General features: G+C 45.2%; 1 protein-coding gene across 2 annotated transcripts in view; it reads right to left on the bottom strand.

The window, feature by feature from the left end:
* The window catches only part of BTLA (B and T lymphocyte associated), a 150972-nt gene that overhangs the window by 39259 nt on the left and 94213 nt on the right, over positions 1-17500 (bottom strand). For both annotated transcript variants that reach the window (XM_086935504.1, XM_086935505.1), the window contains exon 2: positions 240-587. In XM_086935504.1, coding sequence (XP_086791630.1) covers positions 240-587 — 348 coding nt within the window. The remainder of the gene's footprint in view (positions 1-239; positions 588-17500) is intronic.

Genomic DNA, 17500 nt, shown 5'->3' with positions numbered 1-17500 from the left:
AGTTCACTTCCCATGGGGGGCCTTGGAAGGTAGGGTCCTGGACAATTGTCTACTTTGCCCATGCCTTAAAATATCTCTGTACCCTATTACAGATAATAAGGTCTTGCTAAGCACACTCTATGATCATGCAAACAATACCCTCGCACAGAAAAGGTTTACAAGAATCATGTCTCAGTATCATGAATTAGCCAGAATTATGTTTCTTCTATAGAAAGGTAAAAGTGGATTTCGGTACTCACCAGCTATCACATTAAGCTGTATTTTGTTGCTCACACTGTTTTGTCCACTCAGAGCCTCAGCCTTACAGCGATACATTCCAGCGTCGTTTAGCTCAACTAACTTAATGCTTAGGATAAAGTCACCAGCGACGAGTGTCTGTGCCCCTGTTGTCCATTCAGTAGTTATTCTGCTTTGCAGGTGTTGAACAGGTATACATTCACTTCCATTAAATTTGCACCAAGTTGCCTTAGGCAGGCTGCTGCCACAATAGTTCACTGGGCAGTGTAACTTTTGTGACCTGCCTGCTGCGACCTCATAGCTTGTTTTTTTCCCAATGATAACGTCTACATCACAGGAAGTGTCATCTCCTGGATAGAGGGAGAAAAGACACATGACAATGTAAATAAATGAGAATCTGCAGTCGTATGTGGTCTCCTGTTAGATCACACAGCCATGGTCTTCCCAACCCCTTGTAATCAGAAGTACCCCTAGACTGGGGCAAACGCATGACCACACTCTGTCCTGAGATCTGAAAATATCATGACAATAGGATGAGCTTATCAACAAACACTGTCTGGTGGTTCTTCATTGAATATCGGTGATACTTAACTATGTGAATGCCTTGACACTTTGCTGTACAGTATGATGCGTGCTGCATGACAGGTTTGCCCTAATCTATTTTGTACAACATCGATGAATAGAGGGAGTTTATCTTCTAAAAAGTTTGACAAGGGTTGAGGACCATTCTAATCTCAGTGTAGAACCTTGAGGCCCACCTATGTATGTCTTTTGTGAGGGCCAGGCCCCCCCCTCACCTCCAAGTGTGAGAAGCATATGCCATGAACCCTCTTTCAGGTCTGGTGTTAGCCAAGACATTTTAATTATACTTAAATGATATATAATATACTTACTTATGGGGGCTTTGAGCCAGCCCTCCAGCCAGTGGTCTGTTGTGTCATTTACATTTTTCTACCACCCACTACAACACAAAAGCATGGGGCAGTGGGTCAGCTTACTTCAGCTATTGCATATATTCACTGTGAATGCCAGCATTCTGCTCATTCCCAAGGAGCACATCCACACCCAATATAGTTCCCTTCAGTGCCAGGGACTAATATGGCAATGTATGCTTCATGAGAATAGAAAAATCAGCGTTTATCCATTTTTGTTTATATTGCCAAAGGTCTGACAGCTCTCTCAACAATAAGGGTTTACAAGAACTGTGATTAAAGAAACACAAACCAGCATTGGGAAAGGCAAAAGGTTGGTAACAAACCCGACTCCTATTGACATTGTCAATGTGTGTTCTGCAATGGTATCATCTGGGGCCTGAGATCACGAATGGAAGAGCTCAAAGAGTCTCCAGGATGAACCAATGCTTATTCTATCAGCTTTCCCCAATGTTAAGTTGGATATTAGAAGTGGGATGGACCTAAAAAGATATAAAAACTTTGGAAGAGCAAGCATTTTCAAGATATTACAACGTCCATATAAAGAAAAATGTAGGTGGTCCATTCTCTCTAGTTTCCTATGTAAAGAATCAATTACCGGAAGGTAGTTTAGATCTGGAATCTGCTCCACATCTGCGGAAATCTGAATCCCAAGATATGTAGCCTGTTTAACTATGGGAACGTGGGAAGAGGACATATCTTTTGATTGAATTATTTGGGTCTTTGAGATGTTAAGCTTATACCCAGACAAAGAGCCAAATTGAGCTGCGATTCTCTCTAATGCAACAAAAGATGAGCCAACATTATCAGTTAAAACGACAATGTCATCGGCATATGCTAATGCCTTGTAGTCCACTCCGCGGACCCTAACTGGGGTGATCTCCTGGCAGTTTTCGATCAAATTCAGGAAAGGATCGATAAACAGGGCGAAAAGCAGGGGGGAACAGGGACAACCCTGTCTAGTCCCCCTGCTGATGGAAAAGTGAGTAGATTCTCTCCCTGAAATACGAATAGCAGCAGTTGGTGCTAAGTAAAGTTCCTGAAGGGACTGTATGAACCCAGGAGAGAATCCCTTCCAGCGCATTACTGCCCAGAGATACCCCCAGGAGACCCTGTCAAACGCCTTCTCGGCGTCCAACAGGATCACCCCGAGGGGAGCACTCGTAGCCTGGGCCCAGTCAAGAAGGGCGATGACACGCCGAATGTGATCTGTTGTGTCCCTTCCGGGAATAAACCCATGTTGCCTAATTGAAACTAAAGGAGCTATGACTTGTGTTAATCTGAACGCTAAGATTCTGGAATAGATCTTGCTATCGGTATTAAGAAGAGCAATCGGCTGATATGAAGCAGGATTTAACTCATCTTTGCCCTTTTTTTTAAACAACACGATGGTGGCTCGGCGCCAAGAATCGGGAATAACCCCAGATTGAGCAGCCCTAACTTCTAATATCCAACTTAACATTGGGGAAAGCTGATAGAATATGTCAACGGTTTCTTTGGGGCTATCGTAGGCCGAGAAGGGCTGCCAAATGGACATGTCTTCCCCAGGAGCGAGGTGGCTGGACAGTTCCCAACCTAGCATATTATTACTGGGCCGCTCTAATCCAACATTTTGGCCTTCCCCTTTTAGGGGATAATGTTGAGATTCCTATTTATATGTCCCCATCCATATATGAAATAGCACTTGGGGATGCTGCCAAGGGGGTATTGACACGCGTGCTGGAACCCAGTTATTTCAAAAAAACTAAATTTAAGATTTGTTGGGCCTTATTCTCTGTATGGCAGAAAATTCGCTCTCGTCTTGCTATCCCAAAACTGAATTATTATACCCCATTTGATGCCTCTGCCTTGCTTTCTCCAATATTTTCTGATGGTATGATGAGGAAATGGAGGTCTTCCGGGATTAAGGGAATTAGGGATTTAGTTCATTCTGATCAGCTGGCCCCTTTCTCTTATTTGAAGGAGAAATTTCATTTACCCTCTAGCTATTTTTTCAAGTATCTACAGATAAGGAGCTTTTTCGATAAGAATATCTCTAGATATCCTAATTTGTATGTCAAAATTAATATAATTGAATTAATTCGTAAGGAGTCTAGAATTGGTACTCTATATCAAAGTCTTTTATCAGACCTCCCGGACGATTTATCAATTCAGAACATAAAGTGGGCTACCAAATTTGGTATCCCAACACTAGATCTGCAAATTCCACTTGAACTAGCCAGATCTGTTCTTGTCTCCGGCTCACTTCGCACTCAAAGCTATATGGCTATGTTCAATCTGTACTATACTCCTGCAAAAATAGCCAGTTGGGGGACTCTTAGATCAGCTAGTGGCGGTTTCTGTCCTAGATGTAAAAGGAGCCCCGCTGATGCTATACACATGTTTTACTCATGCCCAAACTTAAGCCCCTTTTTAAATGAGGTTGAAGGCTTTCTTAATCAAACTCTTTCAATCCCGGTTAAGCTTTCAGCGGAGTTAATAATAATCGGGTACGAATACTCAATTGGCCCACAAAGATCACAGCATTTGTCTGCATTCTTGTTTATTACAATGGCCATGATTAGACTCTGTATTACATCGCAATGGCTAAATCCTGAAACTCCCACTTTTATCCATTGGAAAGCTAGGATGCTTGCATGGCACAAATTAGAGTCATCTGTGATGCTATTGCGGGGGAAGAGAAGGCGTTTATTGGCATCTAAGAATTGGGCTCCTTTCGCAGATTGGTTATCTCAGTAATTGTGTTATCATTCTATGTCAAATTGTGTTATGTATTTATTTGTTAATGTATTTACATTTCTTTTTTGTTTTGTATCAACATGTGTTCCCAAACTGTGTATTCTGTTTTATTTTCTCCTGATGCCCTCTGTTTCTTTGAAAATATAAAAATAAAATAAAAAAATAAAAAAAGGATGAACCAATGCTTTTACTATGAGTTAGCACATGCATATCATCCCCTTTGTCCATTAGATGAATCACAAGCCTGTATCAACCCAATTTGATCACTTCCCTCTCTTAAGTATAGCCCTCCAAAACACATTCAATAATCAGTGGTTCCATTGCTGTGATTTACCTCAAGAGACCAAACCCCTTTTCTAGCCCATACCCCCTACCGTAAGAACTGCGGGGCATATTATCAAGCATGGCGTTATAATTATCGCCGCTTTAGAGGCAGAAAACTGCCGCTAAAGAGGCGATAATGGGCTTGATAATATGCTGTAGAGCATTCCCAGAGAAGCCCATGTTCACACCAGAACATGGGCTTCTATGGGAATTCACAAGGGCATATTATCAAGCCCATTCTGATAATTATAACGTCATGCTTGATAATATGCCCCCAAATCCTTAATCATAATCACTGCTGTAAGCCCCTATGGCCTGGGATCCATTGTTGTGTGCTTTGATAACTTTATTTGGGACCTGGTGGACTCAAAAATTGTTGAAGGCTACCTGTAACTCTAGCACTCATGTGGGAAAAAGATGTAGCTGCTGGCACCTGAGAAATGCAAGCGTTCAACCCGCCTTACCTACGAAATGATAGAACATTGACTACTTTAAATTTGAAAGCCCACTTTTTTCACTTGTTGCATGTAGTGGCCACACACGGTAGGTGCCTCTAACTACAGTACTGATACAGCCTTGCGGGCAGAGCAACTTAGTCTTGTCAAAGCACTGTAAACTGTAAACCATCTGCTTGGCAGCCCTAATTATGGCTGCTGATTGTCATGATTTACTGAACAGGATTAGTTTTTTAAGCATCAAGTCATAATCTTACTGAAATATTTAAGTCTCATTGTACTTTCTAAATGATGTGCTATTTACATGTTTGTATATTTCGTGGACCTGCAAAACTAGACAAGACTGCTCAACCTCACTATCCTCTGACAGTCAAAAATGAATTGGCTGGATTTTGGATGTTCAACAGGCTGCAGCTTAATACTCCCCTCATCGGAGTCAGAATAAACAGACAAGTGTTGCCTGAAGAATATGTGCAGTATCTCCAAACCCCCTGGGCCTGGGCAGATAGCCGGGTAGTAACTGGTTCAATTTGAAGAAAATGTGCCAATTCCAGGGAATGTGATAAGACACACTCTTTGTCCACTGTTTCTGATTAAGTACAGGCTTATATTTGAGCAATATTATCCAAGGACGTGGACACTCTCAGGTAGTTATTTACCAGGTTGAAGTCAGACCTCCACCCTGGTTAATAACTAACTTGGATTTGAGGTGAAATTAAAGGTATTGCTGAAGAAGCTAAAATGAGGATACATTTGTATAAATCTACACGTCTTCCTCATCCATATGAGAAAAAAGACTGCCTTTTGCACCATCTCCCATCACACCCTAATCACGAGACTCCACAATGCCTACATCCATGTCAAGTCCCTGAACTAGATCCAATCCTTCCTCACTGGTCGAGCACAGTGAGTCAGACTACCTCCATTCCTCTTAGAAACCACAGAGATCAGCTGCGGGGTGCCCCAGGGCTCCTCCCAGGGTCCCACCGTCTTTAACGTCTACATGGCCCGCTCACAGCCATTGTCAGGAACCACGGAGTCAACATCGTCTCCTACGCCGACAACACCCAGCTTATCCTTTCTCTCACCAACGAACTCTCAGCCGCCAGAAACAACTTCCAAAGCGGGATTAGGTCTGTCGCCACCTGGATGAAAGACAGTTGCCTCAAACTCAACTCAGACAAGACCGAAGTCCTAATTCTGGGACCCACCCCCTTAGCTTGATACAAATTATGGTGGTTTGTCGCACTAGGAACCTCCCCCACACCCACGGACCATGCACAAAACCTTGGCATCATACTGGGCTTCTTGCTCACAATGAACCATCAGATCAATGCTGTATCTTCATCTTGCTTCCATACCGAATCCAGAAAGACGGTCACCCACGCACTTATCAGTAGCACAACACGATTGCTGCAACACAGTCCACGCCAGCATCACCCAGAAGCTCCTCAGGAAACAACAGAATGTTCAGAATGCTGCATCCAGATTGGTCCTGAAAATCCCTTGCCGCAGCCACATCTCTGAATGCCTTTGAGAACTCCACTAGCTCCCAGTCAACAAAAGAATCACTTTCAAGCTCCTCACACATGCCTACAAGGCCCTCCTTGACGCAGGATCAGGATATCTGAACCACCACCTCTCATTCCCGTACCCACCAAACATCTCCATTCCACTCCGCCCATCTGACCCTGGCATACATCTCATGGATATGCAAGTCCAGAACCAGAGGAAGATCGTTCTCCTACCTTGCCGCCATGACCTGGAACACCCTGCCCATCCACCTCAGGCAATTCCAGTTGCTGACCCAATTCAGGAAGGATCTAAACAACTGGCTCTTTGGCTCAAACCCAGTGCCCAGATGGATCTACAGCCCATCCTCTTCCCCTCAAGCACCTTGACACCCTCACGGGTGAGTAGCTGTGCTTTACAAACCCTGACCCTGTGCATGCTACAGAAGATCTTCCGGTGGATCCCCACCGAGACCAGGAAGACGGTCACCCAGGCCCTTGTCACCAGCCGACTGGACTACGGCAACGTCTCTACGCCGGAACCACCGCGAAGCTCCAGAAGAGACTCCAGCGGATCCAGAACGCCTCAGCCAGACTCATACTCGACATCCCACGACACAGCCACATCTCCGGACATCTGAGAGACCTGCATTGGCTCCCCGTCAACAAAAGAATCACCTTCCGTCTCCTCACCCACGCACACAAAGCCCTACACGATCAAGGCCCGAGCTACCTCAACAACCGCGTCAACTTCTACACTCCCAAACGCCAACTCCGATCAGCCAGTCACGCCCTCGCCGCCGCCCCCCGCATCCGAAGAACGACTACAGGAGGAAGGTCCTTCTCCTACCTGGCCGCCAAGACCTGGAACTCCCTCCCGACCGACCTGCGCCTGACCCAAGACCACCTCTCGTTCAGGAAGAAGCTCAAGACCTGGCTCTTCGAGCAGTAGCAGCACATCCCCCCCCCCCCCCCCCCCCCAAGCGCCTTGAGACCCTCCGGGTAAGTAGTGCGCTCTATAAATATCTGTGATTGATTGATTGATTGATTGACTGAGTGAATGATTGATTGACCCCATCCATGTGAGTAAAATGTCTGACATGGTGAGTAATTTATGCACTTCCAAAAGCAGCATCAGTCTGTCAGTTGATCTCCGAGTGTTCTATGGCAGCTTCACCACTAAGATCTAATGAACAACTAGAATGCTACTATTTTATTTTCATGATAAAAGCAGGGCACTCTGGAACACCAAATTCCTGGAATAGGAGGTGTTGAATTTAAAGGCTTACCTCTGTAGCAGGCTGAAGTAATTGAGAACTGAAGGATTAATGCAGATATGTAATCAACAATTATAAATGTCTGGGGAAGTATAGTTTTTTAGTAATTTATGGCATTATACTCTATTTTAACAAGCTAAAGCTAGGGAACGCGTTAACAGAGCATACCTTTCCTAATTTGTTTCCTCAGGCTACCATACTCTGTCAGAGGCTTATAACAGTTTGGTAGGCATTGCAGGTTTTTTAGAATCTTCAATTGAAATGGTTTGAAGTAGAGTTTTTAGAAGTGTAAACAGCTCTTTGCAGATAGATACTATTTTTAAAATGAATAGATTTGTGCTCCTATGGAGGTGAGTCCCTCCAAATGAGTTGCTGTTTGAACATTTATTTATTTTTTTGACTGATCGTACTTGCTTTTTTCAATACTCACATAGCCTTGCTTGGACACGTACTAGTGTCCAAGCAAGGCTTGGACACTAAAATGTATAAAATGTATAAAATGTATAAAATGTATAAAACTAATAAAACACTTAAAAATATATATCTATTGTCCATAAAATGTCTCTCAGGTTAACTTTTAAATGACTGCATTCAAAGTTAATTATTTAAAGCATAATTTAATACCAACAGAGTAATCGAACAGGAAAAGGCACCTTTCTTAAAACAGAGTAAAGACTTTCAAAGACTGGACAATTTTACAGCCTAGGAAAATGTTATATATACAATACAAACAAATAGAAAGGAATGTTTTGATGATTCATTTATTTCAGTAAGTTGTAGCAGCAGATGCCTGACCCTTTTCAATCAAGTACATATTCATTATGCTACCCAAGAAGTAGAATGGTTCTTAAGCAGCCGTCTCCAAAGCATGTCTCCAAGTAAAGAACCGTTCATTGAGATAGGTGAAGAATGGAGTCCTTTATTAGAACTCTCTGATCTCCACAGGCAGCGATGAGGGGGTGAAGGCGTAGTGATATGTGGGTAATGAGGCTTGTCTCATGAACTAGTTGTGAATATTTTAGGTAGGAATTAACCAGCTAGCCGACAATCTAAATGAAGTATTTTGGTAGAATTCAGCTGTCTGATTTACAATATGACTGAACTTTGGACCTGTAAAGAAATAAGGTTGTATTATCACCTTCTTCCATGTCAGAAGAAGTGTTCCCAGACATTTGATTTGCCCATGTCAAAAAATAAACAAACCTTTCTTTTAAAGGTGCCTCTTCCTTCCCTGCTACAAAGTCCTGCCTGACCACAGAGCTTTCTGTAGATACAAAGTTGAAGACACCAGGGCCAAAGATGAGGAAGAGAGGAAACAAACGACTGTGGCAAAAAAAGGCTGGCTACAACTAATGAAGATTACCCACAAGTAGTCAGGATTCTAATGTATATGGAAATAAATATAAAAAAATGGCATGAGGTCATACATTTCAATTACTATGAGGTTAGTTTGTAAATAGAAAGGCATATGATAGAAAGTAATACATTGGAAATGAATATTGAAAAAACTAAAATACCTCACTATTACATAGTGGTAATAATGTTTTTTGATCTGATTCAAAAAAGTTAATTTACTCTTTTGTGTAAGTTTACCACTTTTTGGTAGTCACAATCTATGTGCAGAGTTTTACGACTCCATATTCCCTATACGCATGTGGGTAGAATTCTCCACACACATAAGTGTAAGGGGTGGAGAGTCTTAAAATTTTGCATGACGTTTGTGAATACTGAAAAGTAGTAAACTTACACAAAAGTATACATTTACATTTGTGAATCAGGCCATTTGTTTTTACTTTGGCAAAATATGATCTATAATTGCTTTCAAGTGCTTTTATGGTCTTCTTCATTGGGCAAGACTTACTTAAATTGTGTAGATAATTCTCTCAAGTACAAAACTTACACAAGGCATATCTTGCTCATGTTTGCACCATAGTGAGCAGCTTAGCATTACACAAACATGCTAATATTTTCACAAGTGAAGCTGATGAGATGATCAGCTCAGCAACTAATAGTAAATATGGAACTCACTCCTTTTAGTTGCTTGTGCAATGCAGTGCTGTAGATCAGCGCAGGGAACTGCACATAGGGGCTTATTTATGAGAGGCTTGTGCCTCCGGAGCGTCACGTTTTCTGATGCTTCGGTGGTGCAAATCTCTCAACCATATCTATTAGGCCACGCAAAGCTACTATGCATCATTTTGAAGGACCTCATAGATGTGGAGTAAGACAAAGCAGTACGAGTCGCTGCGTTGCCTTACTCTGCATCAGAGAAGCAGTCCACGGGTGTTGCAGTGGGTGTTCCCACGCAGCACCCATGGGTTTTGATGCTGTCCCAAATTTACTTAATCTAGGAAACCTGGGAAAGCTCCACAACCTTACGCCTCCCCAGAGCAGGCGTAACAAGAAGAAATATTTTTATTTCTGCTCATTTTCCCTCTTTTCAAGGGTACTGAATTGTGCAGTACACAATGAAAGTGGAAACCACCTCTCTGGATTGTTTTTGTGCTGAAGGTGCCCCCTCCAGCACAAAAACAATCCTGCATGCAACGCAGACACCCCTATACCATGGTGAAAGGGTGCCAGCGTTGGCACTAGGCAGCCCATTGTGGGCCAGCACAGGGGGAAGAGACAGCAGTGCACCATATTTCATAAATACGGGGCATTCCTGCCCTTGCACATTGGCGTAGGGCAGAGCAGCAAGAAGATTTGCGCCTTTGCCCTACTCCAATTCCCCATAAATAAGCCCCATAGGTTAGTCAGTCTTGGCTCTGGTGTTTTACCAGTATGCAGTGGTAGAAGCTGAACATGGTTATGTAATTATTTGGAATATTTAGCTATTTTTAAAGGTAATTATTTATAGTTAAAATGGTGAGTGTACACAAGACACAAAGGAAGGGGCTTTTTTATTTGAAGCAGAAAACCTTTTAACCAAAACACATGTATGCTGACTTATAAGCAAGGAAGGTTATTGCCTCGCATAGTTCAAGTTCAAGAATTTGTATAGCGCACTACTCACCCAGAGGGTCTCAAGGCGCTTGGGGAGGGGGTTCATTATTTATCGAATAGCCAGGTTTTAAGTTCTTTTCTGAAGGAGATGTGGTTCTGAGTGAGGCGGAGGTGAGTGGGGAGTGAGTTCCAGGTCTTGGCAGCTAAGTAGGAGAAGGATCTACCTCCCATGGTGGACCTTTGGATACGCGGGACTGCGGCGAGGCCTTGATTGGAGGATCTTAATTGGCAGGTGGGTGTATAGAAGGATAGTCGAGTGTTGAGGCATTCGGGTCCTAGTTTGTAGAGGGCCTTGTGTGCGTGGGTGAGGAGACGGAATGTCATTCTCTTGTTGACGGGAAGCCAGTGGAGGTCTTTCAGGTGTCCGCTAATGTGATCTTGGCGAGGGATGTCCAAAATGAGTCTCGCCGATGTGTTTTGGATGCGTTGGAGTTTTTTCTGTAGTTTGGCTGTAATTCCGGCGTAGAGGGTGTTTCCGTAGTCTAGTCGACTCGTAACCAGTGTCAGTCAGTCAGTCAAAATACACTTTATTCGATTTTTGTTAAAATCATAAAAGGCAAGAGTAATACATACATTAAAAACATTTTAAAAATGCCCACAATACATGTATTTTACACAGCATCCATAAAAAGAGTCACTTAATTAAACACCATAATATAACCAGTGCGTGGGTGACAGTCTTTCTTGTCTCGGTGGGGATCCAATGGAAGATTTTTTTGAGCATACGAAGTACGTTGAAGCAGGAGGATGAGATGGCGTTGACTTGTCTGGTCATCGAGAGGGAGGAGTCTAGGATGAAGCCTAGGTTACGTGCGTGGTCTGTGGGTATGGGTGCGGAGCCCAGATCCGAAGGCCACCATGAGTCGTCTCGGGCAGAGGGGGATGATCCTAGGATGAGCACTTCCGTTTTGTCTGAGTTGAGTTTTAGGCGGCTGTTTTTCATCCATATGGCTACTTCTTTCATGCCTTCGTGAAGGTTGGTTTTGGCGGTGTTGGGGTCTTTGGTGAGGGAAAGGAGATGATGTTGAGGTTGTGTTGGCGCGCGATGGAAGCGAGTGGACTCATGTAAACGTTGAAGAGGGTGGGACTAAGTGAAGATCCTTGTGGTACCGCAGATGACGTCGGTGGCCTCTGATTTGAATGGGGGGAGGCGGACTCTCTGTGTTCTTCCGGCGAGGAACGAGATGATCCAGTCCAAGGCTTTACCTTTTATGCCGATGTTGCTGAGGCGTTGTATGAGGGTGCTGTGACAGACAGTGTCGAAGGCGGCGGAGAGGTCGAGTAGAATGAGGGCCACTGTTTCTCCGTTGTCCAGTAGTGTTCGGATGTCGTCTGTTGCTGCGATGAGGGCGGTTTCGTTGCTGTGTTTGGCTCGAAAGCCGGATTGTGATGGTTCGAGGGAGTTGTTGGCTTCCAGGAAGGTGGCGAGTTGGCTGTTGACGGCTTTCTCAATGACTTTGGCCGGGAATGGGAGGAGGGACATGGGGCGGTAGTTTTTAAGTTCAGCGGGTTCTGCTGTGGTTTTCATCAGGAGGGCGCTGACTTCGGCATGTTTCCAAATTTCTTGTAAGGTAGCAGAGTTGAAGGAGCAGTTGATGATATCACGGAGATGGGGTGCGATGATGGAGTCTGCTTTGTTGTAGATGTGGTGGGGACATGGGTCGGTTGGCGAGCCAGAGTGGATTGAATTCATTAGGCGGATGGTGTCTTCAGTGGTGATTGGGTTCCAGGCGTTGAGGTAGTTGGAGGGCGGTTTAGGTTCTGAGGGCGGTGAAGAGGATTGTTCCTTGGAACTGTTTTCGAAGCTGTTATGTATGACAGCAATTTTGTTGTAGAAGAAGGAGGATAACGAGTCGCAGAGGTCTTGGGAGGGAGTGATGTCGTTTGAGGCTGCGGTGGGGTTGGTGAATTCCTTGACGATGTTGAATAATTCCTTGCTGTTATGGGCGTTGTTGTCGAGTCGATTCTTGAATGCTGATTTCTTGGTGGATCGAATCAGCTGATGGTGTTTGCGGGTGGCTGACTTGAAGGTGGTCATGTTGTCGGTGGTTGGGTTTTTTCTCCATGTTTTCTCGAGAGTACGGCATAGCTTCTTGGATTTCTTGAGGTCATCGTTGAACCAGGGGGCCTTTTTGCTGTCTTGTTTGGTGTGATGGTTTTTCAAGGGTGCTAATTCGTCAGCGATGTGAGTGATCCATTGCTTGAATTTGATGGCAGCTTGGTTGGGGTCCGATGAAAGGGCGGGTGGGTTCTGGTTGAGCGATGTGAGGAGTTGGTCGGTGGTGATTTTGTTCCATTTTCTCCAGGGGATAGGTTGTGGGGGGTTGTGGATCGAGGTGGTTTTGTAGCTGAAGTGAACACAACAGTGGTCCGTCCAGTGGAGAGCTGTGGTGTGATCGAAGGAGATGTGTTTGCTGGAGGTGAAGATTGGGTCGAGCGTATGTCCGGCTACATGGGTGGGGGTGTCAACAAGTTGTTTAAGGCCGAGATTGGCCAGGTTGTCAAGAAGGGTGGTAGTGTTGGTGTCGTTTTTCTTTTCCAGGTGGAAGTTGAGGTCTCCTAGTAGAATGTAGTTCTCGGAGGCGAGGGCATGTGGACTGATGAAATCAGTGATGTCTTTGCTGAATTGTTTACGGGTTCCTTGTGGTCTGTAGATGAGGGTGCCTCTAAGTGTGGTTCTGGGGTCGGTGTGGATCTGGAAATGGAGGTGTTCGGCGGTAGCGAGGTTATCGTCGGAGCTGGTCGTGATTTTGATGGTGTTCTTATGGACGATGGCGATGCCTCCTCTTGATTGGACGGTGCGGTCTTTCCGGATGATCTTGTAATTGTCAGGGATGGCAATGGCGATGTCGGGTGTTGACGATGCGTTCATCCAGGTTTCAGTAAGGAAGGCGACGTCCGGTGATGATGTGTCAAGTAGATCCCAGAGTTCAGTGGCGTGTCTGTGGACCGAGCGGGTGTTCAGCAGGATGCACTTCAGGTGGTTAGAGTCGGGGTTGTGTTTGGGGTTAGTGGATGTGGTATGGGTCTTATCGCTGGTAAATTTGCAGGAGCGACAGGCGAAGGGGCTGTGGGTACGTTCCGGGGCAGCTTTGTAGCATTGTGGTGTGTGTCCGTGGTTGAGGGCGAGGAGATTTGCGGCGTCATACGTGAAGCGAGTGGGCAGGGTACGGCGGGGACCAGGGGGCCTTGCGCTGGGCACGGTCCAGGCGCGGACGGGCGTAGACGGGCTTACCTTTGGCTCACCTTCGGCGCGCATGGGGCGTGAACGCTGCGCGCAAATGCATCTGACATAAGTGGAAAGAGGGAGGGGAGGGGCGAGGGCGGGTCAGCCGGGAGGAGGGAGCGGGCGGAGATGGGGTCAGGGAGGCACAATAACAACACCAAAATGGCCGCAGGCCGAGAAACGAAACCGCAATTGTGGTATTATCAATAATGCGATGTCTAAGCAAGTGGCAACGGTGCAGTCGAGCACAATGGAACAACAGGCAGCACAGCGCAATACAAACAAATTATAAAAGCGCACTTTGGAAACCTAGCGCTGCGATGTACTTATGCTCAGCAAGGCAGGCAATCTAGCGATGATAACAATCTGAGCAAGCAGTCTAGCTTTGAAGCGCTACGATACCGGGTGGCCAATAGTAGTGTAGCGTAGAAGCGCTAAGGAACCAGGCGTGCTGTAGGGCAGGGAGCTGTGTGAGGAGCGGCCGCCGTTGACGACACAGAGTAATGAAACTTCATTGCAGGAAACCCATTTTGTGTTGTATTTCCATGGAAATGTTTTGATTTTTGGACTCTTGATTCTTGACCTCTTTACAGTTTAAGAAATGTTTTTTTTAAATTACATACATTTGCATGTCTGAGTTTTTTTTTATAAGACAGCCGAACAAATAGCAAAGTGCCTAAAGTCGAATTCCAAATGTAAACATGCAGGGAATGTTTGCCCACTCACATTGGGAGAACACGTTGTAGTAAGAGCTTAGAAACAGATGGGTTGAAAGATAAGCGTAGATGTAAACACTAAAAACATGTTGTTTCCATTTAAATACACGATTTAACGCTGTGTAAGCAAGTTATAACTGTGCCTTGCAAAGATAGGCCTAGCTCCTTTATTGTTCAAATCTGATATGTAAGATGTGCCCGCACTTACATTTAAAAAAGGGGAGATGAACTTGGCTGCTATGTTACAAGGGAGTGGATGCAGCAGTCTATCAACTTTCAAAAATGAGTTTGCTAAAAACCTTTTTTTTCGACAGTAACTTTTAGGGAGAGCCTAGAATCTTTGTTCTAGCAACATATATATTAATAAATTAAATTAAAAATAATTATCTGCATTTGGATTGGGCTGTCTCCTAGCATGATAAAGGACGTGTACCTCTGCCCTGAGTGACCCTAATGCAAGGGAATCTGGTAGCCTGTCTTTATTTTGGCCTCGGCCCAAAAAATGATCCTGCCTGGGCACTGCAGACCTAGGTCCGAAATAACACTGAGGCCCAAAACTTGGCTCTGAGATCATAGAAGGGAACTAAAAGCATACCCTTGTCTGGGAGCATTCTGTGTATCCCAGGCTACGTAGAGAGACTGGTGGTGGCTGCATACCATGTTCCTAGTCATCAGTAGCTGAACAGGCCTTTTTACCTATTCAGGGGTATGACGTGATCCCTATTCTCCTACTCATGTAAAGTTCAAATTGCATGTCATGACCAGACCCTACATGGACATCCCTATGTGAATGTCAACTGAATGTGCATGTATGGTAGCGGGACTCCATATTGTCTGCACGTGTGTACGTATACTGTTACCAGTGGGATCGATATTTGATTGCCCCTGGTCAGACATATCACAAGATGAAGGTTTTCAAACAAACCTAAGAAAGTGTATTCCTGCATTCCTGAGGAGGGTGTAGCTCTTGGGTGGAAGGATGGAGACAGGACTGCCTTTAGAAATTATATGCTACCTTTTTAGCAAAGGTTTGCTGATTAATTCTTCGTGAGCACTGCCATTTGGTTAATAGTGGAGAATTGGGGCGAGTAAGTAATGATAGTCAATTTAGTGATCTCATTGGAGAAAGACACAGATGTCCTGTGCTTTCTCTACCTTCATTGCAGTTCAGCGATTACACCAGCACCATGGACTGAATGAGGAAGATCCTTCCAACCCAAGTGCAGGAGCAGACTGCTGGAGGTGTGTGTGTGGGGTCACTGCTGTGCCACCTGGTATACGATAGCTAGAATCGATAGACCAGAGGGCGGTATCGCAGTTATCACGAAGGCACCTTACGAGTGCTCCCTCTTACCCTTACTGGTGAGCAACAGGGAGGCAGGGCACTTTGTATTAAAGCTTGGCCCTAAGTCTTCTATTACCGGTATCCTCCTTTATAGACCTCCCGGAACACTTGGGAATTTTAAGTCCAGTCTCTTAGACGGCATAGCCCATTTGGCGATTAGGCGGAACAAAATCCTCGTGCTCGGTGATATAAACTTGCATTTTGAAGACGCCCTGCATAAGGAGGCGGCTGCACTATGTCAGGATTTACAATCAATGCAGCTGGATCTTAAGTCGACTGTACCCACCCACCTACGGGGTCATTTGTTAGACCCAGTGTTTGCCAGTTGGGATGGGGTGGAGGTAGGGACTCCACTTCCGATCCCCTGGTCTGACCATTCACTAGTGCCTTTTAATATGGCCATATCCACAGAAGATCCGCAGAAGGGAGAGACTAATAACTTCCCTAGCAGGAAATGGAAAAATGTCTCGAAGGACATTTTCAACCAGCTGCTCAGGGAAGGAGGCCCCCCAGGAGGGTCAGACAGTGAAAATGGTAGCAAAAACTTAAATGAGCGTATCTTATAGGCACTCATTAAAGTGGCACCTCCCTTACTGAGGACATCTGGAAGGAGAGTTAGAAGATGTGCTCCCTGGTTTACCCCCGACCTGCAGATGGCCAAGGCTGACTGCAAGAGAATGGAAAGGAGCTGGAGAAGAGAGTATAGATCGCAGGAGCGGAGGCTCTACAGAGAAGGACAGAGTAAATATCAAAGCCTACTCAGAAGAGCTAAAGCCGCCCATTATGAAACCAGAATAGGAGAGGCGGAGAACTCCTCCAAAGAACTCTTCAGAATCTATAAAGAAATCTCCACAGTAGCAGACTCAAATGCCCCAGATAACGACTCAGTAGAAGAATGTAATAGAGTAGCAGACTATTTCTCTTTGAAGGTCAGGAACATCTATGCCACTTTCACTAGTAATCCAGGGATTGGCTTGACTTTTGAGGAAGCACCGGGAGACAGTGTAATGACACATAACTTGAGCTGCTTTACATTCCCCCCTCCAGAAATTTTAACTAGCATTTGTCTTAGTATCAAGTCCGGGTCCCCCAATGGCCCAGCACCCCCCAAGGTACTGGGTGAGAGCTTAGAGACTCTTGAACCGTACATTAGGCACGTCCTGGAGATCTCTTTTGCATCTCATACATTGCCAGCATCATGGAAAAAGGCGGTGATACTATCTATTAGGAAAAAGACCACTCTCAGCTATGATATCCTCGAAAACCTTAGACCCATCTCCTTGCTGCCTTACGTAGCGAAGGTAGCAGAGAAAGTGGTCAATATCCAGCTGACTGCACACATGGAGAGAGCTAAGCTTCTGCACTCCTCTCAATCAGGGTTCCGGGCGGGCTATTCCACCGAAACCGCTCTGTTAAGAGCCACAGAAACCATCAGGCAAGGAGCAGATGCCGGACACACCATGGCACTGATAATGCTAGACCTCAGCGCAGGGTTCGACAATGTAGCACACTTCACCTTGCTGCAGTGTCTGAACAGAGGTGGCGTTTTGGGCCCTGCGCTGGGCTGGCTGAAATCCTTTCTGACAGAGCGTAGTTTCCAGATCCAAAGAGGATCGTTTCATTCCAAAGAGGTGGCATTGGAACAGGGGGTCCCTCAAGGATCGGCCCTAATCCCCACCTTATTCAACCTATACCTGTCCCACCTGGCTGAGGTGGTGCAGGCGTTTGGAGT

The sequence above is a fragment of the Lissotriton vulgaris genome, chromosome 8, assembly GCF_964263255.1.
Source record: "Lissotriton vulgaris chromosome 8, aLisVul1.2, whole genome shotgun sequence".
NCBI lineage: Eukaryota > Metazoa > Chordata > Amphibia > Caudata > Salamandridae > Lissotriton > Lissotriton vulgaris.
Note: the sequence above shows the minus strand (reverse complement) of the source record. Positions and strands in the feature narration are given on the sequence as shown.